We start from the raw sequence: 22533 nt of genomic DNA on the forward strand, positions 1-22533 counted from the left end.
CAATTTTACTTGAGTAAAAAGCTTGAGTTTTTCACTTGAGTCTCAGCTTTTAAAGAAGTATTTTAACCCCCAGTATTTAATTTCTACTGGAGTAAAAAAAAACGTCATGCCACAAGTAGTTCTTCTTTCATTGTTAATGCTGGTATTATAGCATGTTTATCTGTTTCTCATTATAATGATCCCTGTCTCTGATCGGACATTCATAGTGCCTTTTTGGGTGAACTTAGATAGATGGAAATAACATTTCTCTCCAATACGCTCCTTCAGGAAGGATAAAGTTGAAGAGAGCCTAAACTAGGCTAACTGGATGAAGCACTAACGTGATTGTCTGGTGGACAGAAGCCTCTGGAGCAGCTGTAAAAGGTTAGCCAGCTAGAGCAAGCAAACATAAATGCACATTGTGCCCACTGGACACTAAAAGGACCCAGGAAGGACAGTAATACTATCAAAAAAGTTTGTTTTTCATTTTCTACATCGTATTACAGTTCTAAAGCTTCCGACTTCATCATTGCAACCCACCTTCATCTCTAATGGATTCCAACTATGTCTCCATGTTTATATAAAATGGGTCAATTTCAAACACCCAAAACTGTTGCATCACAGTCTTGACCTGCTATATTTATAACCCACAAATTTAAGTAAAGCCCTACTAGCCCAAATCTACTCTGTAGCACTGCAAATTGCAACAGCCTTTTGGAAGAACATGGTGTTGTTGATGTATTGTCCAACTGTGTTAATGGAACAAATTTATATTTTTTGTTAAGGCTAAACTGAATGACTTTACAAATAATGAACGAGTTTGCAAACAATGAACATGAAAGTCGTTCACTCTCGCACAACAGAGCTGGTTTATAAAAAGACTACCCACTTCCTCTCTCCTCCTTTACATCAGAAAATGACTGCGAACCATGAGAGAGTCCAAAATGAATAGGGGTTAATGGAGCTAAATGTCTATAAACTCAAATTAAAAATAGTGAACATTCTTTTTGCCTGGATATTCTATTAATTTAATTATGTATTTTGCTAAAAAAAAATTTAACCTTGCTGATACATTTCACTTTTCTACAGTAAACGGGTATTATGCAGTAGAGGCGCTAGCATTACTGCTACTGTAATCTGACTGGTTGGTGAGCTGATGCTGGAGTTTAAATGTTTTATAACCGAAGATTTAAAGCTTTAAAATGATGGGCCCTATTTTAGCAAGCTATAGTGCACTGGTCATTTGTGCTTTGCATAGATTGATTTAGGGGTGTGTCCTTTGGTATCATGAGGGTGCAAAAAATATGCTATCCGCCAATTAAAACGAACAAAAGGCGTGTACTAATTCTCTTTATTATTTATGGGTGTGTTTTGTGCAGTGTGTCAGTCTTCATTTAAGAGCCTTTAAGAGCCAGATGCGCTCTGACTTTGGTACATTTGTATATTAAAATATTCTGACCTGTGCATTCATGCTGTGAAGGTATGCCAGCAGGTATTTTAAAGGAACAACAAAGTTATTTTATCATTTATTGTTTATGTAATAGGCTGGGTTTGGACATTAGTTTCACTTTCAAATCATGGAAACAGCACAACAAAACCTCAATCTATCCTTTATATTTGACAATATTTGATTAAATTTACAGGTTCTTACTCATTTTAAGTTTATTTAACTAAACTGAGTTTTATATCTGTAGCCTATCTCTAGCCTTTTTTCTACTTTTAAGTTGTACCTATTGCTGACATCCCTATTGTAAAGAGTTACCAATTTATTATTCGGTACTTAAAGGAGGATTTAGTAGGAAATGAGAGCGAGCGTGTAGAATAACTACAATTTCAAATCACCACAGAGAGGTGTCCCTAGTAAGAAAAACAAGTGGTGGTGATAAATTACCTGACTAATTTAGTTAGCCAATTAGCTTACCTGTTCAGGAGAAAAGTAGCCAGCTCAGCATCAGTCTTGTAGTCTTTTTAAAATCTAAATCTTTATCCACCTTTTGAGCTCACTGCCAATATTTACTCTTGTTTTATTTATTCTTTGGTCACTGATATTGTTTGAGACATGCTGAGGCTTTTTAGGCTGTGTAGCAGCAAAGGTTTAGTTAAACCAGCCCACTTGCTAGCTTCCAGCACCGATCGGTGTTGTGTATTGGCAACCTCTGGGGTGGGAGTTAGTGTTGGGGAATAAGCAGCAGTTGGAGTCAAAGGTCAAACACAGATACCATGACGGATGGCACACTTTAAATAAGAATGTACTGACTGAAGAAGCCCTGCTGACAAAAGCTTTTCTTGGGGGGGCGCAACGGGATGGTGCGGTGAGCCTCGGGTCTCGTCCCGTGTTAGGCAGTAGCCATGAGTACCCGAAGCAGGTGACGCGCAGCCCGTGGGACTATCTAGGATGTGCACCCAGTAGCTCCGAGGGGGAGGATTAGCTCTACCCCGCACCAGCCCGTACTCCATTGCCGTTTCCCCCAGGGGCTGTACTCTACCCGGCTCTCGGCTGCACAGCTCCTAAGGCCATCCTGACTCCCGTGATGCATGCAGCTGAGACGCCACATCCCGTGATGCACGCGGCTGAGACTCCACGCTCCTTAACTCTCGCGGCTGGAACGCCACGCTCCGTGAAGCCCGCGGCCGAAACGCCTCGCTCCGTGAAGCTCGCGGCCGAAACGCTGCGCTCTGTGAAGCCCGCGGCTGAGACGCCGTGCGCCGTGACTCTCGCGGTCGAGACGCCGCGCTCCATGAAGCCCGCGGCTGAGACGCTGTGCGCCGTGACTCTCGCGGCCTAAACGCGCTCCTCGACTCCTGCCACCCCTGAACCTGCATATGCTGCTCCCACAGCCCCGGAACCTGCATACACTGCAGTACCAGCAGTATCAGGCTCAGCTCCAGCTCCAGCACCAGCAGCACCCGCTGCTCCAGCACCAGCAGTGCCTGCCGCCCACGTGGTACCCACTGCTTCTGATCCTGTGCCCGCTCCCAAAACAATGTTTGGCCCCAGGCCCCGTGTTTCTAGGCCTGCCCCGAGGCCTCCTGACTTTGCCCCCCGCTTGTGTTTTTTGTGCCCCTGTCTCTCCCTGTCATGTCCCTGTCCCTGTCGTTTTTACGCGCCTCGGGAGCTGCGCGTTTTGGGGGAGGCTTCTGTCACGTCCTTGACCTGTTTCCTGTCTGTTATCATGTTTCTCTGTTATTTACCTGTTCCTTGTGTCTGTGTTCCTTCTGTCACGTGACCCGTGCTCCTCTGTGTTTCTTCCCCAGTGATTTTCCACTTACCTGTGTTCATTTGTAGCTCCGCCCCTTAGTCCCAGGTGTTTCCTGTTTCCTGTGTGTGTCCACCACTATTTATAGTCCCCTTCTCTCGTGTCAATCCGTTTTTACGTCTGTTAGTGGTCCTTGTGTTTTTCCTGTGTATACTCAGTTCTGGTTTATGTAAGTTTATGTTTATTTTGTGTTTGTTTACGTTATTAAATTTGTGTATAGTTTACGTTTGCGTCCGCCTCCTCGTCCTTCCCGCACCCCACCTGACACTGCCAGTGCTTTAACTCAGTATGTTTCCTTAGTATCTGATGATACATCCTGATCATGTTATCACTTACTACCAAAAATATAACACATATTGGTCCTTTAATAGATATGTAATAGTCACTGTTTGTTGTGGTTCATTGAAGGAAACAGTTTATCACTTTTTTCTTTTGTAAAATAAAAATCATTGTGATTAATTTTGTTTGAATACGAAGTGTTACCCAAACCATGTCACATATTTACTATTAATACATCAAATATCTACTACAATACTTTAAAACTGTGCTATATAACAGCCACTGTTTTGCGGGTTGGGTTATGAAAGGAAACAGGTGTGGCAAATGTGGCTGTCCTGTCTGACTAAGAAAAAACAAAAGAAAACGAAAGCTCTAAAACTGCACTGAGCACATTATATACATGAATCCTGTTGAGCATACTGTTTTATTTCTTCACTGATTCCACATACGTTGTGCCCAAATAAAAGATGATAAGATAATATGGAAAAAATGTCTGATGTGGAAACTGAAGATGAAAAAGGAGGAAGCAGTGACGACTAAAATAAAGACATCACGTTGACTCTGAAAGGGGAACAGAGTAGTCAAGGACAGCAGTTAACTCCTGGAAATCAAAACCATCAACATTTACTGTAAAAAAGAAGTAAGTAATTTATCATAATAATAGTGGTGTTTTCTATTTTTCTGAATTGTAATGAAATATATTGTTTTATTGTTATTCTCTGCATGTTTTGAACTTATTTCTGACTTATTTTTACATTTGTATTTAAAAAATGAAATTTTTCAATAGACACGTTAGAAATCAATCTGCTGTTATTCTACAATATTATTATTTATTTTTACTAGATTCATAACCAGGACAAGAAGATGCCATTTTGCTGGTGGTGTTTTTGCCTTTGCTGCCTATTGCTCAAAGGTGAGTGAAAAAATGTATAATTGTTATTATTATTATTATTATTATTGTTATTATTATTGTTATTATTATTATTATTCAAGATTCAAGATTTTATTGTCACGTCACAGAGTACAGGTGTACATGTGAGTGAAAAACTTGGGTGCAGATTCCCACCAATGCGCAAAGAATAATATTTACAAGAGAGTAATAAAATAATATAAAATAAAAAGAGTAACAAACAAACACAAAAACAAAGAAAAACTGCTAAAATAAGTGGGAGCTCGCAACACGGCAGCCATGCTCGGCGCCATCTTGATGTTATTATTATTATTGTTATTAGTAGTATGTTTGCAACTTTTCAGATAACGTCTTAAAAAGGATAAAATAATAGTAAATCTGAATCATAACTGTGATTACCCAGTACTGGCCGACTGTACTATACTAATATTCTATGACTTCTGCTTTATTTGTATGGGCATGCCAGACAGAAGTTCATTAAAGCAATCTGTGGAATCATCTGTATATTCACATAGCACCACCCAATCACTATTGTGATTTCTTAGTTTTGTGGCAGAGAAGACACTGATTTATACCTGGGATTTCCCGTTACTCCCAAAAATTTGCATAATCACGATAAAAAGCAACAGAAAAATGTATAAGACATTTATTATCTAGCCTTTAACAATCATAAATAGTCAAATCAAATTCAATTGTTAATTATAAGTTTATTTGTTACAAACATAGTCATACACAGTACACAAAGCTGTGGAATGTTTTGATAGGTGCCTGATTAAAATTAAACTTTAAAACAACAAATGAAAATTTAATGTAAAAATATGTATACATTTTAAAAATAAGGATAAAGCAGAGATGTCAATCCAGCTGCCATTTCAATGTTTATGAGTTGCAGAATCAGCGTCATATTAAGGCTGAATCAGCATTAAATTATGTTTTGATTTTAAACAGTTTCAGATTCTTACTTTTCATCGTTTAATAAACCAAGCCTTACTTTTACTTAACATACATATAGACACAGTACCAGTCAAAAGTTTTGACACATATCCTAATTAATATGTATTTTTTGTATTATTTACATTGTAGATTAATATTAAAAACCTAAACACTATAAAGAAACACATATGCAGTTACCTGACCTAAAAACCCAGCCCAGGTGATTTGAGACAGGTTGGAGCACAGAGTGAAGGAAAAGTGGTGAACAAGAGCTCAGCACCTCTAGAACTCCTTTAACACAGTTGGAAAACCATTCTGGGCAGGCTAATGCAGAGAGGTGGCAAAGTTGGCATCAAAGCAAAATGTGCTACTTTGAAGAATCTAAAGTATAAAACAGCCATAATTAATAAAAAATAATTGATGCTCATCTGATTTTGTACTTGCCTTTTATATTGGGGGAAAATATGAGAGACAGAGAGAGTTTTTTTACATAGAATATATATACAGAGACAAGAAATATCTAATTTTGTGGCCTTATTTATTTTGTGCAGTTTTACATGTGGTTATCATGTTCCTCTTCCGTTTCTTAAAAAAAAGCTCTTGATGCTCTTGCATGCATGTGTATGTTTAAATGGATTTTTGAAGGATGGTTTGTTTTCTAAATCTCTCCTTAATTACCATGAGAAAATGACCAGTTGAAAACCCCTGGTATAAAACATATTTTTGGCTTGTTTAACACTTTTTTTAATTTATAACTGCATATGCCTTTCTTCATAGTTTTGACGTCTTTCTTATATATCAAAGTGTAGTATAAGGATTCAATTGGTAGGTATAGTTTTGTGAAAGACCTTTATATATAACTATAATATATAAGTGAAATAAAAACTAATAAAGGTAAAACATTTTTTTTAGTGAGGTCATAGAAGAACTGATTGTTTGTTATAAAGAAATATGAAAACTCTTTAAAAAGAACCTTTGCATCAAGAAACGTCTTCAAAACACTCATACAACTGTATTATATACAAGTTTTATGTGAAAAAAAGTCGTTGTTCTAAGGTACTGCTCAAAAAAGCATTTAAATCACCTTTAACTGTAGAGATGACACGCTACAGAGTTGCACTTTACACACACACACAGAGAAAAAAACTGCACTGAGCAGTGCAGTACTGTTATTTCTAACAGTAATTAGAGCTCTGTTTTACAGAGATAACTGGCTTGCCTTGTCACAGTCACAAATTGTCACACACACATGGAAACAATGCGAAACATGCCTGTTTTATTTTTTCATTACAGAATGTGCTACTGAGCATGACTCATGGAATATAGCGGTGTCTCACTCTGTGGTTGGTCTGGAAGGCTCGTGTTTGGACATTTCCTGCCGGTTTAACTACCCTGGTTCAGATAGGAAGGCCTCGGACTACAAAGGGATCTGGTTAACAGATTCTAATGAGAAAGTCTTCCACTCTGAGGCGTCCCAGATCAGCAGCACGTTCCTGCATCGTACCAGCATGCTGGGGGACTTACATCACAGAAACTGCTCACTCAAGATCAATCCTCTGAAGAACAGTGATAAAGGACCTTTTACATTCAGGATTGAGATTGTAGGTTTCAACAAGTACTCTTTCGGTAATCATAAAGTCACCGTTACAGTGAAAGGTGGGTATTTTCCTTTTTTCTGTTGTTTTTTTCTGTTGAGATATACATAATGAATGTAAATAATACATTGCTCTCATTTTCCAAGTTAGTTTGTTCTTGATGTTGTGCTTTTTCAATGCAAGACAAGTGTCATTCTTCTATATCAGTTTATACACAGTAAACATGCCAGGGTCAGACCCATGTGTTAAAATAGCACTGTGAGTGTTAAATTAGCACTGTGAGTGTTAAAATTGCACTGTGAGTGTTAAAATTGCACTGTGACTGTTAAAATTGCACTGTGAGTGTTAAATTAGCACTCTGACTGTTAAAATAGCACTGTGAGTGTTAAATTAGCACTATGACTGTTAAAATTGCACTGTGAGTGTTAAATTAGCACTATGACTGTTAAAATAGCACTGTGAGTTTTAAATTGTGTGGACCTTTTCTTACATCCTGTGCAAGGTGTTTTGCAATGCCCCAACAACAGTCTATTTTCACACCTTGCATCTGCATCATTTAAATAGCAATGAAACTTATCAATACACACTCACCGGCCACTTTATTAGGTACACCTGTCCAAATGCTCATTAATGCAAATGTTGAATAGGCCAATCTCATGGCAGCAACTTAGTGCATTTAGACATGTAGACATGGCCAAGGCAATCTGCTGCAGTTCAATCCGAACATCAGAATGGGAAAGAAAGGTGATTTAAGTGACTTTGAACGGGGCATGGTTGTTGGTGCCCGACGGGCTGGTCTGAGTATTTCAGAAACTGCTGATCTAATGGGATTTTCAAACACAATCATCTCTAGGGTTTACAGAAAATAAGCCGAAAAAAGAAACTATCCAGTGAGCGGATACAGTTCTGTGGACGCAAATGCCTTCTTGATGCCAGAAGTCAGAAAAAAATGTCCAGACTGGTTTGAGCTGATAGAACGGCAACAGTAACTCAAATAACCACTCGTTACAACAGAGTTATGCAGAATAGCATTTCTGAACCCACAACATGTCCAACCTTGAGGTGGATGGGCTACAGCAGCAGAAGACCACACCGGGTGCCGCTCCTGCAGCTAAGAACAGGAAACTGAGACCACAATTTGCACAGGCTAATCAAAATTGGACAATAGAAGATTGGAAAAACAATACCTGGTCTGATGAGTCTCGATTTGTGCTGAGACATTCAGATCGCAGGGTCAGAATTTGGCATCATCAACATGAAAGCATGGATCCATGCTGCCTTGTATCAACGGTTCAGGCTGCTGGTGGTGGAGGTGCAATGGTGTGGGAGATATTTTAATGGCACACTTTGGGCTCTTTAGTAACAATTGAGCATTGTGTCAACACCACAGCCCAACCTGAGTACTGTGGCTGACCATGTCCATCCCTTTATGACCACAGTGTACGAATTTCTGATGGCTACTTCCAGCAGGATAATGCGCCATGTCATGCCAAGTGCCAATCATCTCAGACTGGTTTCTTGAAGACGACAATGAGTGCCTTTAACACTATCAGGCCGCAGATTCTGAGGGAACAGCTGGAGATGAAAGGTGTGGATGCTATGTTAGTCACATGGATTTATCTCACAGAGCGTCCGCAGTATGTCAGTTTGGGTGGTTGCAGGTCTGAGACGGTGGTAACCAACATTGGGGCTCCTCAGTGTACAGTATTGTCACCATTTCTCTTCACTCTTTACACTGCTGATTTTAAACATGTGTCTGAATTTTGCCACATTCAGAAATATTACACAGCTGTGGTGGCATGTATAAGAGGTGGGGATGAAAGAGAGTACAGAGATCTTGTTGCTGCCTTTACAGCCTGGAGTAGAAGAAAAGGTCTTCTCCTCAATGCACTGAAGACCAAGGAGATGATCGTGGATTTCCGTAGACTGAAACATTCCCATCAGCCGGTTATCATCGATGGACAGATCATTGAGAATGTTCAGTCATATAAGTATCTCGGAGTCCACCTGGACAACACACTGGACTGGTCAGTGCAGACAGAGCAGGCTTTACTTCCTCAGGAAGCTTAAATCATTTGATGTGTGTAATGAGTTTCTGCACACATTCTATCATTCGGTTGTGTCGAGTGCTGTCTTCTTTGGTGTTGCCCGCTGGGGAAGCAGCATTACTGTTAGGGACAGGAATAGACTGGATAAGCTTATAAGGAAGTGTGTAATGGGTGTGTAATGGGCGGGAAAGTGGACTCTGTGGGTCAGTTAGTGGAGAAGAGGATGAGGTGTTTAATGGAGTGTATCCTCAGTAATAGCAGACACCCTCTGCATGGGATCCTGGCAGCTCAGAGGAGCAGGCACAGTGATAGACTCCTCTCTCAGGACTGAGAGGTTCCGCAGGTCATTTGTTCCTGCTGGAATTAGACTGCTTAACACCTGATGTGTGTACTTAATAAGCACCATTTAGCACTTTTTTGTACCTGGGTATGGACTCTGTTGTGTATGCTTTTTGTGTTACTTCTTTATTAGTATTACTATTATTTTTATTATTTGTGTGCTGTTGGACAAATGAATTTCCCCATTGGGGATTAACAAAGTATCTATCTATCTATCTATCTATCTATCTATCTATCTATCTATCTATCTATCTATCTATCTATCTATCTATCTATCTATCTATCTACCTACCTACCTACCTACCTACCTACCTACCTACCTACCTACCCACCCACCCACCTACCTACCTACTTACCTACCTATCTACCTTCACTGTCCTGGAGTGGCCTCCAAAGTCACCAGTACAGCACACACTTTTTACTTTTACTTTTACTTCACCATATTAGGCAAAATCTGTCATTCCTTTTGGTTTATGTGTGCATAAACCAACTTAACAGCGCACAATTTGTTCTGAACTTGTTTTGACCTGTTGGACATATTGAATGTACCCACTGCAAATAAATGAAATGCAAGGGGAAAAAATGCCATTAAGGACAAAAGCTTGGATAGGGTTTTTTGAATGATGAAAAGCTAAAATGAAAAGAAGCTAAAATTAAATGGGAGTAACTAGGCTATTTTTTAAAATGTAAGAAATAGAAAGTTTGTGTGTGAACATATGTGAATATAAGGAGTAGAACTAGAACATCATTGGAAAAATAATTACTTTAGTATGATATAGATGACCAACATTACTACTTAAGTATTTTTGTTACATATTGGAAAGATTGTGACAAACAGACAGCTATAAATACAGAGGAAAAGACGGTAGGTTATAGGGGTGTAACAAGATCTCGTGGCACGAGAGATCTCGCAAGATTAACGTGACTGGTTGTGGTTTGCATTTATTGTTTGCACTATATAAGACCTAGAAAAGTTTTATTTGTATTTTTTATTCTTATTCTTATTTGTATTTCTTATAGAATCAATGTGTGAGAGAAACCAGTCTGTTAAGTTTGTGTTATATGATTGTCAAATAAAACTCTAGTTTTTATTTAGCCATTTTTCATTTTGAAAATTTATTTTTAAATCTCGTCTCGTCTCGTTCTCGTGAACCCAGTATCGTGTCTCGTCTCATCTCCTGATATTAGTGTCTCGTCACACCCCTAGTAGGTTAGTATGACTGTGAACAATTTACTGGTTTCTGATTGGCGTCTTTTGACTGGTAGATAACTAGTCAAAATGTCGAACCAAAGAAGAGTGTGATTTTGTGTTAAAGCAGGAAAATGTTAAAACATTTTAGGGCAAGGCTACTACAGACCAAGACTGCAAATAATTGACTGATTTTACCTGATGATATGAATTACATTTTTTATATAAATGTAGATGCTCCAGAGCGTCCTACACTTCATGTGGAAGAAGAAATGAAGACAAGAAAAAAGGTGACAGTGACCTGTTCTGTTCTGCACTCCTGTCCTTCTGCTCCTCCCCGAATTACCTGGAACCACCCAGGAAAAGAAAGCATCGAATCAAAGAAGCAGGCTGATGACCAGTGGCAGTTAACATCGTCTTTGAGCTTTACCACAACCAACCAGGACAACAACAAAGTCCTCAGCTGCACGGCTGAGTTTACAGGAGGGATGAAAGTGAGCAGCAGCAAAATTCTCAATGTCAAATGTGAGTCATGTTTGCATCATATGAACAGCAATGATTTAAAGTGTAAAATAAAGATTGCTGTGACTTTGGTTGACTGGAGCAAGATCTGCATATCATTGCTGTCATGCAAAATCGTGTTTCTTTAGAATGGTTTGTTTGGAACATTTCTATTGATCCATTTATAACAGAATCTTGATATAGTGTATAAAAATATGTTAGAAAAAATCTAGATAATGATAAAAAAAAAATCCCAAAAAATAATTTTCTTACCAATTTGGAAGGGCAATCACTATTCATATGAACTCCCTTTATCACTAGTAATGCCTCCAACAAGAATAGCACATGTATCCTGCTATATATGTAAAGTCAGCCACCACCTCTTTTTTCAACTTTTGGATTACCCTGGGTAGCTAACCTATTCTAAGGAAAGCCCTGGATCACTGCCTGCACACTAGAAGTGATGAGGGAACAGCTCCACTGAGCCAGTACCCAGAGAGATCATGGCCTTATTCTACTGAACCACTCAAACCTTGAAAATGTTTTTTTTACATGACAGCAATGATATGATTTTTTGTTTGTCTAATCCACCTGATTCACCTAAAAACATTGTGGTAGATGTGGCCAATGTGGCAGTTGGTGTTAGAACATTGCAGTGTTTGTGGCCCTATCAAAGTCGGTTGGCAGTATTCAGTTCCTCATTCAATGAAAAACAGTAGCAATTTATTTTCAGGAAACAGAACAGGGTTCAAAGGCACTCCTTTTTAAATAACTAATTTACTATACTATACATATTTTGACCTTTTATTAGTATGTAATTAGATATGTTGTGTAAAATTAATATTTGCTCTATTGGTTGTAATCAATGACTGTGGCAAACATGTCTCCACCCATCTATATATTTTTGAGTGAAAAAATAGACAAGTATTTCCATCTCTAATGGCTACTTTAAGGCCGTATTTTTCACACCATAAGGCGCATCATATTATAAGGCGCACTATCTAGATGAGCGTCTATTTTCTGGTCTGTTTTCATACATATGGTGCACTGGATTATAAGGCACATTTTAAGAGACACTATAAGGAACTTCTAATTCAGCAGGTCTCGCCGCTGGGTGGTGGTGAGGGGGTAGATAACAAAGTTCAGTAAAGCTAAGCTAAGTAAATAAAAAGGACAAACGAGTGCTGGGTGTAAATCTACACAGATTTCTCACCTGAAAACTGATGTTATTTGGGTGAGTAAAGGGCTTCTGTTTATTTACAGTAAGCTTAGATTCCTGAATGTATCGAACATTAGGCTGGAGCATTAGCATTAGTGTCTAACCTCTTTAGCAGTGCTAGCCAAGTTAGGAGAAGGCTACAGGCCGATAATACTTACCTCTATACGGGGAAATAATAAGCGCGGTTAGCATCTCATGCTAAAGCTGCCCCAGCTCTAATGCTGAAGGGCTAAACTGAAACTCCTGTATAACGCTGTACTTTAGTGGAGTGACTTTACTGCCCCTGACTGGTAAAGTTCATACATAAGACATACCGGATTAAAAGGCCACTGATGATTTTTGTGAAAATGTAAGGATTTTTAGAGCACCTAAAAATATGGTAGTTTTGTGCTTAATTGTAATCATTTGTAGCCGAGCTCTCTGGTCACAAATTCATCAAAATGTATTATGTTACCAAAGGCTTTGTAATTAATGATGAGTATTTGATTTTACAAAGCAGGGCGTTTCTTTATGATCAAAACCGCATCAGATCTCTGAATGGACAGAATATCGAAATGAGCTCTTTCTGTATCTTTATTTTGGAGGTGAAAAAATGCAGTTTCACACCCCACACCCACATCCTAACAGCTAACACAGAACCACAGCTTATCTTCATCTTCAAACTACTCACCAACAGACACTGCTAACAGTCCGCACTGATATCTGATCTGTATAAATGCTTAATGAATTTACGGTGATGTCGAGTTTTGCATTTTTAATCACTGTTAAAATTGTATTCTTATTTTAAGCAGGACTGAGCGCAGGGGGGAACATAGAGTTAAGTTTTATTCGTATTTTATTGATTACAACATTAAACATGATACATAATGAACAGCTAAGCCACTGATTACAAGATGTTAACACAGATGAGCAAGCCAGTTCCAGTCCAGTAAAGCTCAGTGTAGTGTGTAAGTAAACTTTTTAACACAGAGATTCAGATGTATCATTCAAATATGTCCTCCCTCTTCCTCATCCTTCCTCTCTTTTTTGGTTAAATTTGTAAAAATAATTGCACTAATAATTATTACTAAATTAAAGCATTAAAGGGTCTTATATCTATTAGTCAGGGCTGAAACAACTATAGATACACTATACTGCCAAAAGTATCCGCTCACCTGCATTGTGTTTGGTGATGTAAGGCGGGTGCAGCTGTTCATCCATGGAAACCCATTCCATGAAGCTCTCTATGCTTTTCTGTTCTTAAATTAATCTGAAGATCACATGAAGTTTGGAGGTCTGTAGTGATTGGCTCTGCTGCAAACATTTAACCTCTGTTACACTCTGTTACACATTCATTTTAAATAGTCCAACGTTAAGTTAAATGTGCCCTTTTTTACAAGCTAAATGGAGTTATACTCTTTATGTCAATCATTGTGACCTTGGGGACCACAATTATGTTTTTCCAGACATCTAGAAAAAAGCACAAGGAGAAGTAAGTGCAAACTAGTGAGATAACTAACATTTGCAACAAGCTTGCTAACATACTAATGTTACTGGGAAGAGAACTATCCTTAGCGACAAGCTAGCTAACTTTGGCAACAAGCTAGCTAACCTTAGTGATGAGCTAGCTAAAATACTAATGTTGTCAGAGGCTGATGTTGCCAAGTCTTGGTCTTGATTCAGACTTGACAAATCACGGACTTGGTCTTGACTCGGGCTCAGCTTTAGTGGTCTTTAATACAACACTACTGGTGCTTTTTGGTTTTATACACTTGTGGTCATGGAAGTGATTGGCAATATAGTACATCTGTGACTGTCCACTAAACGTATTGATAATGTGCTCTGTCTTATTCATAGATCCTCCAACTGATGTAAAGGTGATCTCCAGGTCTTTAGTGACGGAGGGGAGCTCTGTGGAAATGAATTGCTCCAGTGACAGCAACCCTGCTGCCAACTCCTACAAGTGGATCACAAGTAACAAGACAGTAGTTTCAGAAGAACAGACCTACACGATGCAGAGTGTGAACAGACACGTGGAGCCTCTTTACTGCATAGCTGTTAACACAGAGGGAGAATCCAGTTCCAGTCTAGTGAAGCTCAGTGTAGTGTGTGAGTAAACTTTTAAACACACAGATTCAGATGTATCATTCAAAACATATGTATTATCCTCCCTGTTGTTTATCGAGATATCGCATTAACTATTTATCAGTCTAAATCAGTGCTTCTCAAACATTTTAGAATATGTACCACCCAGGGGCGTCGCCTGGCCTGGGCTTCCCTTCCGCCACTCAAATAATTTCGCTCAGCTCAGCTGTGCTATTAATGAGGAGATAGTCCACTGGGCACGTGTGAACTCTTAACAATAATCACAGAGCCAGTTCAAGAATGAGGGGCCAGTTGTTCAAAAAATGTAATCCGGATCAAAATTATCCAGATTTGGTAATCACATTTTTTGCTATCCAGGATCAGGTGATCTGTCTTACTTTTAAGCCAGTTTTTCAAAGCAATATTGGATTGGATCAACCTGATCCAGAAACACAGTTTTCAGGATTACGTAAGCCGGATTACCAGCTATGTAAAAAAACAGATAGAAGAACCAACAGGGGTTGATGACTCTTTTTCTTGCAGTAACAAGATACTGCTTATTGCAAAACAATACGAGCAATCGAGTGTTCTGCAGAGACGCTTTGCATGCCTTAACTATTTGCGAGTCGAACCACAGGGAGCATGCAACATAACACTTGCATGTATTGTCCTGCTCAATGTTGCTACCAGACGCAATGTCCCTCTCTGTGATGTTCATGATGCACCTGAGCCTGTTGAAGAACCAGGACAAACTCTGGTATTTTTGACAGCTTCATATCTGATGAATGTTTCTTTGACATTAATATACAGTGATGAATGACAGTGACGTAGATGAAAAAATGAATATATTATTTTTGTTTGTTATTGAAATCTTTTGGGGGGTTTATTTAATGGTGTCAAGATTGTTTTTATTTTTACGTTACTATAGTAAAAGGCTTAATTGGTAGCCAATGTCTACTTTATTACTGTAACGGTTAAACAGGTCAAGTGCAAAATAGAAGTAAATGTATATACACTAAATTGTACAAATGTATTTTTTTTTACTTTAAAACTTTGATTTTAAAGTTTTACCACATTTACTTCCTGAAATCCCCCTTGAAATCCTACCCCTTGTTGGGATCAGGGTAATCCTGTTTTTTTGGATCAAAGTTATCCAAATCCTACTGAAAATTTTGAACAACAGAAACTGAGGGTTTGATCCATTTACAAACTAGGATTGGATTACGTGATCTGATCCGATTTCAGAATGCTTCTTTCCCTTTTGAACAACCCGTTTTCCAGATTTGATCCAATCCAATAACCAAAATCCGATCAGATTACCTCTGAACAACTGGCCCGAAGTTCTAGTATTCGTCTTTCCGCACGTTCTGGGGCTCCCTATCTCCTTATAACGGCAGATTTTCATGGCCCAATTCACTAGCTGGGGCAGCGGTAAGTGAGTGTTTTTGGACTACAAGCCTGACGACAAATGTAGACATGTAGACAAATAACGCAATGAGTATCTTTATCCTGATGTTGACATTAAACACAAATAATGCTATTGAAATATAAACTCCAAATTATAAAAGAAACTCTCCAAAATTACTTTCATGACATTTCTTCTAGTTCATGAAAATTATGTCCATTTTAGAGATGTTTTTATCGGATAGTGACAAAGTGTCACTGTCTCATAAGAACCCAGGCAAATTCTGAAAATCCAGAGACTTGTACATCCTGTGTTACCCACATATATTTTCCTGTTTATTCTTTTGTTTTTAATACATTACACGTACCAGAGTTTGAGAACCACTGGTCTAAATCATAGATTAGACTGAATAGTCAGTTTAACTTACACTTAACTTGCAGCTACTCTATTTGGCCATTTCATCAGAAACACAAACTACGTGAGTGCGCCTTCTATATTTGTAAATACTGATTAAAGCCTGATTAAATCTACTAACATTAACACCCATTACTTCAAGGAATCAGAGCACAAAAAAAGCATACCTGTCAAGTCTCTCGTGTTGGTTGGGGAAACTATCGTTTTACCCCTTTTTCCCGCCGTACTCCGATATTTCCCATATTATATTATAATTTAAAAAAACATTTTTGTGCCTCTCTAAACTGAAATGTCACTAAACTCGCGAGAACTGCCTCCCAGGCTGGTGCAAGTGGCAGTTCTTGTGAAGTTAGTGCCGACAGCGAGAACAACCCTGGAAAAACAAATCAGAGAGATGGATGGTTGCAAGAAGAGAGAGGGCATTCCTGCCAAAAAACACCATACTATGATGATACATACTTATACATACTATGTACATATCAGAGTGCAGAAAATACCACTGACACAACAAAATAACATGAAAAGAAAACTACTATATATTAATACATAGAATATAATAATTTATGTAATACTATTAATTACTACATACTACATCATGGTACTGTGATACTGTGATACTGAACCTAGGTTGGGCTGGTGGGAAAGCTTGAGGCGGGTGGCGTAAAATGTCCCTTAAAAAAAAAAAAAAACTTCATAGATGTGCATATGTTTTGTTATTGCAACTGTACACACTAAACAGTGACCTTTGCACCATGAAAGTTTGGCGGGAATATACAAATCGTTACATCCCTTGATCAAAGTAGCGACAGCAACAAGCAGTGATATATTAGGAGCTCCAAAGCACTATAGTAAAGTGGCTTGCAAAAGTATTCCTACATTTTCACATTTTGTCACCTTTCAACCTTCAAACTTAAATGTATTTAATGGAGATTTTAAGTGACAGACCAACACAAAGTAGCACATGTTTTTTTTTTTTAATCAAATAAAAATTTGAAAAGTGTGACATGCAAAACTATTCAGCCCCCTTTAGTCTAAAACCCCTAAATAAAACCCAGTGCAATCAATTACCGTCAGAAGTTACTTAATTAGTGTGTAATTTAGCCTCAGTATGAATACACCTGCTCTGTGAAGGCCTCAGTGGTTTGTAGGAGAATACTAGTGAACAAACAGCATTATGAAGACCAAGGATCTCACCACACAGAGAGGTTGAGAAGTTTCTATCTGTGTAGGTTTGAAATTATAGGGAGTTTAATTTTGGAGTGCACAATACCATTTTTTTCCCCTTCTGATAACGATACCAGATTTTTTAAATATATTTTTTTTATAATTCTTTAATATACCACAAATATGAACCCAAACACACTTAAAATGTGGACCATGTGGAACAACTGTAAACCTTCAAGCTGCATGGTGTTCTAAATAACCGGTCATGAATTAACTTCATTACATTTCATACAAAATTTCAAACATCATTGAATATAATAATGTAATTTTGTTCTCTGCTATTCTGCACAGATCCTCCTGAAATTAAAACCACCTCCTCGTGTTCTTCAGAGTTCTCTAAAGCAACGTGTGTGTGCATGGTCGATTCCAATCCCACCAGCGACATCAAGTGGTGGGGATCAGATCAAACCAAAGTGCTCCAAAGCTCCAGCACAGAGCATCATGGCTTTCTGTCTGTTGTAACTCTCCAGTCTACTGTACTGGACTCAGACACTGTGCACTGCTACGCCAATAACAGCCTGGGGCATTCTACCCTGACTTTACACGTTCCTCACAGTGGTAAGGTTTTAAACTGCACACTACTAAGTCCTCAGTGATAAGCTTCCAGTTTGATGATGTTCAGCAGATGTTTATGCTCTTCTTTTGCAGATAAGCTTCTTTACACTGCAGTCGCTGCCTCAGTATTTCTTGTGATTATCATTGGCCTCACAGCATGGATGGTAAAAAAAAGCTGGTAGGAATGTTTTTTGAATGAACAACTCTACTGTGCAGAAATTTTAGGCACTTGAGCACTATATTTAGGACTGTTTATGTATAATTTAAGATGTACTGTCTTTATAGAAATAATCCAATAAAAATAAAAAAGCTGTAAAATTACAGATCAGAGATCAAATAAAGATTTATGCTGTGGTCAAGTGCAAATTGGAACATCGTACTACACTACTACAGTTCTGGCAATGTGGCTGGCCATGCCATATTTTCTGTCGAGCTTTTTAGACAGCAGCAGTATGTGGACAAGCATTGTCCTGTCAAATTCCACACTGGATGTTAATAGTATTTATTCTAAATATTATTGCTTTACTGATTTAATAAACATTTTTGTCCATATATGGATTTTTTCACTATAATTTTAACAGTACTGTGTATTCATAAACGGTGTAAAACCTGTGTAAAAATGTGTACAACACTTGTAAACTGTTCTTTTGTTCTTCTTTAAGTGGAAGCAGCAGGGCTGAACAGCCTGTAACACACACGAAGACTGAGATGGATGTGACACAGTGTGCCTCAGAAAGGTATTTGTTGGGTTATTGTTTATATTGCTAATTTTGTTATTTGCTTATATGGAGTGATGCGCAATAAAACAGTGCATGTGTAATAGCACATAAAACAGACTTTCGCTAAATTTTTTAAATTGTTAAAATATACATTTTTCATTTTTTGTCATAATCTAAATCTGGCTGAAAAGTGGACAAATAGAAATTCTTCAAAATGTTACCTATTACCTGTTAAAAAGGTTGTAATGATATATATCAGATTTAGATGTTGCAGGAAAAAAAGGACTTTAAATTTAAGTGCAAATCGAGAAACATAGTATAAACACAAATCCAAGCATAAACTGTGTATTTTATATTATACCACAGTTAGTTCTGAGATTGTGTAATATAGCGCAAACCTCGAGTGTATTATTGCTTAAGTAATCTGCTAGAATTACTTACATGTTATTATCAGATGTATTCTGGGAATTTAAAGTGTTGGAATGTCTGTATAAAAATTTTTGAACAATTCTATTTTTGTTCCTTTAAAATGACCATTTGGAGATACAAGCTTTTTGCCTAAAATATGCCTATAAAGTTTTGTCTTTTTGACCAGAAAACCAAAAATAAACACAACAAAAAATGGTCCAAGTGGCATCAACCAACACATTCTAATGAAGTCACTTAGAATAACTTAATCTAAAGTTTAATGACGTGGCTGAGATTTCCTCTTTAATCAAATGCTAATTGGATGCTAATGATAATGCTTCTGTTAAAATGCTTCTTTTTCTGTTTCAATAAGCAATACCTCACTACTCCCCTTTAAATACTAGTTTACATTATTTTAGTCACATTTTAAAATATGTGTATATTTGCAGAAAATGTGAGGCCTACTCAACCTACGATGAAAGTCATCATGTGTACGGAAATATGGGGGTAGGAGCGCCACACTATTTATGTATTTGTACTTGCATTTTGCTTTTTACTGTTATGTCAGAAATAAATGTATATGTTGAAAGAGATCAAATGCCCATATATGTTTATCCTCTTCTTTTCCTTCCTTTTCAGCTTGAAGAAGACAACGATCCATACACATTTGAAGAACCTGATGATGAGGCTATGTATGCCAATGTATAAAACCACACAGTGTGATTTCAATGAGATATTTCCATTTATATCAACATCCACTTAGTAATATATTTTAAATAAAGACTTTTAGAAATACGTAGTATGTAAACATGTTTTAGCATACAGGGAGCAGTTTTCCTTACTATTAAGAACATCTGAACATGGAAAAAGAGTGCTCAGTATAATGTTCTCAACCCTCTAAGAATCATCTTTTGGGAAACCCAGACCAGAATAGCGAAGTTAAGCTTCACCTGAAAGACTGGAAATAGAAACACAAGCAGGTTACAATGCTTTGTGATGCTCAGTGATTAGAGATGAGAGCAGATATGGACTCCTTTAAACTCCAGTCAGTGCATGGGTGGAATATTTTATTGTCACCAAAGCCTAAGTATGAATACTGTATGAAGCTTTTTGTAATTTACGCTGCAGGTTGTATGTTTATTTGCACTTTGATCTGATTCACCTGTTGTCATAGTGTTTAAATTAAACTATACTGTGGTCTCTCTACACCAGTTTATAAAATATTGGGTCTATTATAAATTGAAATCTTTAACTACTACAAATAAACTACTAATTTCGTAACATGAGGCCAATCTATTAATTGCACACAATGTACCACTCTGACTGGTGGAGATAACAGTACCCTTAGTGCCATATTGTCTCAGGTAGGCTGTTTTTCCCAATGAGTAATGTACATTATAAGATGTAAATTTATTTCATTTCATAATTTCATTTGTTCGATAAAAAATGTATAATTCTGTGTTCAGTAATTCTATTACTTACAGTGTTTTAGGTTTTTTTTTTTACAAATGTTAAGGCTTATTGATGTGGATTTTGGATGATTTTACTGCTGTACAAACCATTAACCTTAATTATTGCTTGATTATACATTAAGCTGTATTTTCTTGATGAATGAGCAAATGACAATGCTTTAAAAACACTTGAAATAAATGTATAAATAAATTGTTTTACCGTGACTTTAAAACCTGCTGAAGGTTAAGTACTTTTTTCCTTGCCTCTGAAGGCTTGTTTTTTTTGGTGATATAAGGTTTTTCATACCATTTCAAACCATAGACTGTATATATCTGGACAGAGCATCGTCTCTCAAAAGTGAAGCCACCACAGGTTGGGCGCCCCCTGCTGTTCGGTTGCTGAAATCTGTGTAACCCCACCCATGCCCATAGGTTTCAATGGCAAAACACACAACTTTCAATCACGTTTTTTTCTAATATACTGTAATTCTTCCTGCTTTATTTAAATGCAACAGCTAGTGTAACCTCTGCTTATATTATTAAATGTTTATATCCCCACAGAATACGTTTTTAAAAACGTTATTCAGCTCTATTCATAAAAGGTGTGGTTATTGAAAAAGGGCTGGTTATGAGCGGGACCAATAGCAGACCGTCTGCAGCCTGTGACCGCGAGGCAGCCCTCAAGGGCGGGGTTATTTAAATGAGTGGGCTGTCTCTCCACAGTCTTTCTCCCTCTCCTCTGGTCTCTATTGCGCAGACTCGGGTTTCAGGATCACCAGCATGGCGGAAGATTTTGGCTTCATTTTCATTGAATGAATGGGAACAGCAACACGGTGTCCATCTTTTTTTACAGTCTCTGTTTCAAACTATTTAGTCAAAACATACTGTCCCACCATTTCAAACCGATTTCCAATGATGGGAAATTATTTAAATTGGATAACAAATATAGAGTTTAATAATAATCATGAAAGATTTTAATATAATAATAATTTTGATAAACAATCTTTTCATTATGGAGCCCATGAGGGGCCGTGGATAAAGAAAAAATACAATACAATTTACAATTTGTGCTCACAATTTCTTCAATTCGAGCAAACTATTTATTTTGAGCTAATGATTTTTATGCGCACTATAGAAGCCTACCATGTGGGAACAGTGTGCTTAGTACATTTCGGAGCTTATTTAGACCAAAGGAAGACAAATGCAGTCAATATTAGTCATAAATAAAGGAAATAAACATTTTACTGATGCAGGATGACTGTATGCATGTTATTAAAAAACAATATCAAGACAAAGTTATGATGCAATGTGGAATTGTGTTTATTTCTTATTTGCAACAAAAATATAAACTAAAGAAGTATCATTTTACAAATATACAGCTATATATATATATATATATATATATATATATATATATATATATATATATATATATATATAAGACCTAGGTCCAACTGTGCACTGTAAAAATTAGGAAATAAAGATAATATAAAATTAATATAATAAATAAAGCTGGTCTACAATAATGCGCTTATGATGACTTCTAGAAATCATGCTTGTGGAGGATTTGAACTCAAGACCTCTTGCACCCAGAACAAGAATCATACCAACTAACAACATAAAAATAACCAGTCTGGACATTTCAGAATTGATTAGTTAATTTTTGTAAATGAATTGATGTATGTCCCTGCAGGACAATTCTCTATTCTGGTTTTAGTTCTACAGTAAGTCCCTGACAGTGACATCTCAGACTAAGGAAACTTAGAACAGTGTTGTATTTAATGCCTGTAGAAGGTGAGAGCAAAGTCAGAAATCAAAAAGCAGAAGTGGCTATAAAACAACCCTGAAGAGAAACTCGCGTTAAACAGTTCATGTTCAACACTTTCAGCTCCAGAATATGCCTTAGCACAGTACACCAAACATATCCATACATTTATAATAATAATAATAATAATAATAATAATAAACACATTTATTTATTAATCGCTCCACATACATTCAAATGTAGAGAGCTTAGAAGAGCTTTTTTTATTATTATTATTTT

At 37.4% G+C, this 22533-nt stretch overlaps 1 protein-coding gene across 1 annotated transcript; it reads left to right on the forward strand.

Annotated features, from left to right (window-relative positions):
• The first annotated feature begins 3877 nt into the window (after positions 1-3877).
• On the forward strand, positions 3878-20668 carry LOC103028671 (myelin-associated glycoprotein). Its single transcript, XM_007232350.4, has 10 exons — positions 3878-4155; positions 4359-4428; positions 6652-7014; positions 10764-11054; positions 14086-14337; positions 17648-17914; positions 18005-18089; positions 18574-18648; positions 19488-19545; positions 19678-20668. The coding sequence occupies exons 2-10, from the start codon at positions 4380-4382 to the stop codon at positions 19744-19746; spliced, it is 1509 nt and encodes a 502-aa protein (XP_007232412.3). The 5' UTR covers positions 3878-4155; positions 4359-4379; the 3' UTR covers positions 19747-20668.
• Positions 20669-22533: the final 1865 nt, after the last annotated feature.

Source organism: Astyanax mexicanus, chromosome 18, assembly GCF_023375975.1.
Source record: "Astyanax mexicanus isolate ESR-SI-001 chromosome 18, AstMex3_surface, whole genome shotgun sequence".
Lineage (NCBI taxonomy): Eukaryota > Metazoa > Chordata > Actinopteri > Characiformes > Acestrorhamphidae > Astyanax > Astyanax mexicanus.

Bases quoted from the DNA above. Each gene is read 5' to 3' on its own strand.
- LOC103028671 (XM_007232350.4), top strand. From the start codon at position 4,380: ATGCCATTTTGCTGGTGGTGTTTTTGCCTTTGCTGCCTATTGCTCAAA. The intron at 4,429-6,651 runs GTGAGTGAAAAA...TTTTCATTACAG, and splicing joins TTGCTGCCTATTGCTCAAAG to AATGTGCTACTGAGCATGAC. The intron at 14,338-17,647 runs GTGAGTAAACTT...TATTCTGCACAG, and splicing joins AGTGAAGCTCAGTGTAGTGT to ATCCTCCTGAAATTAAAACC.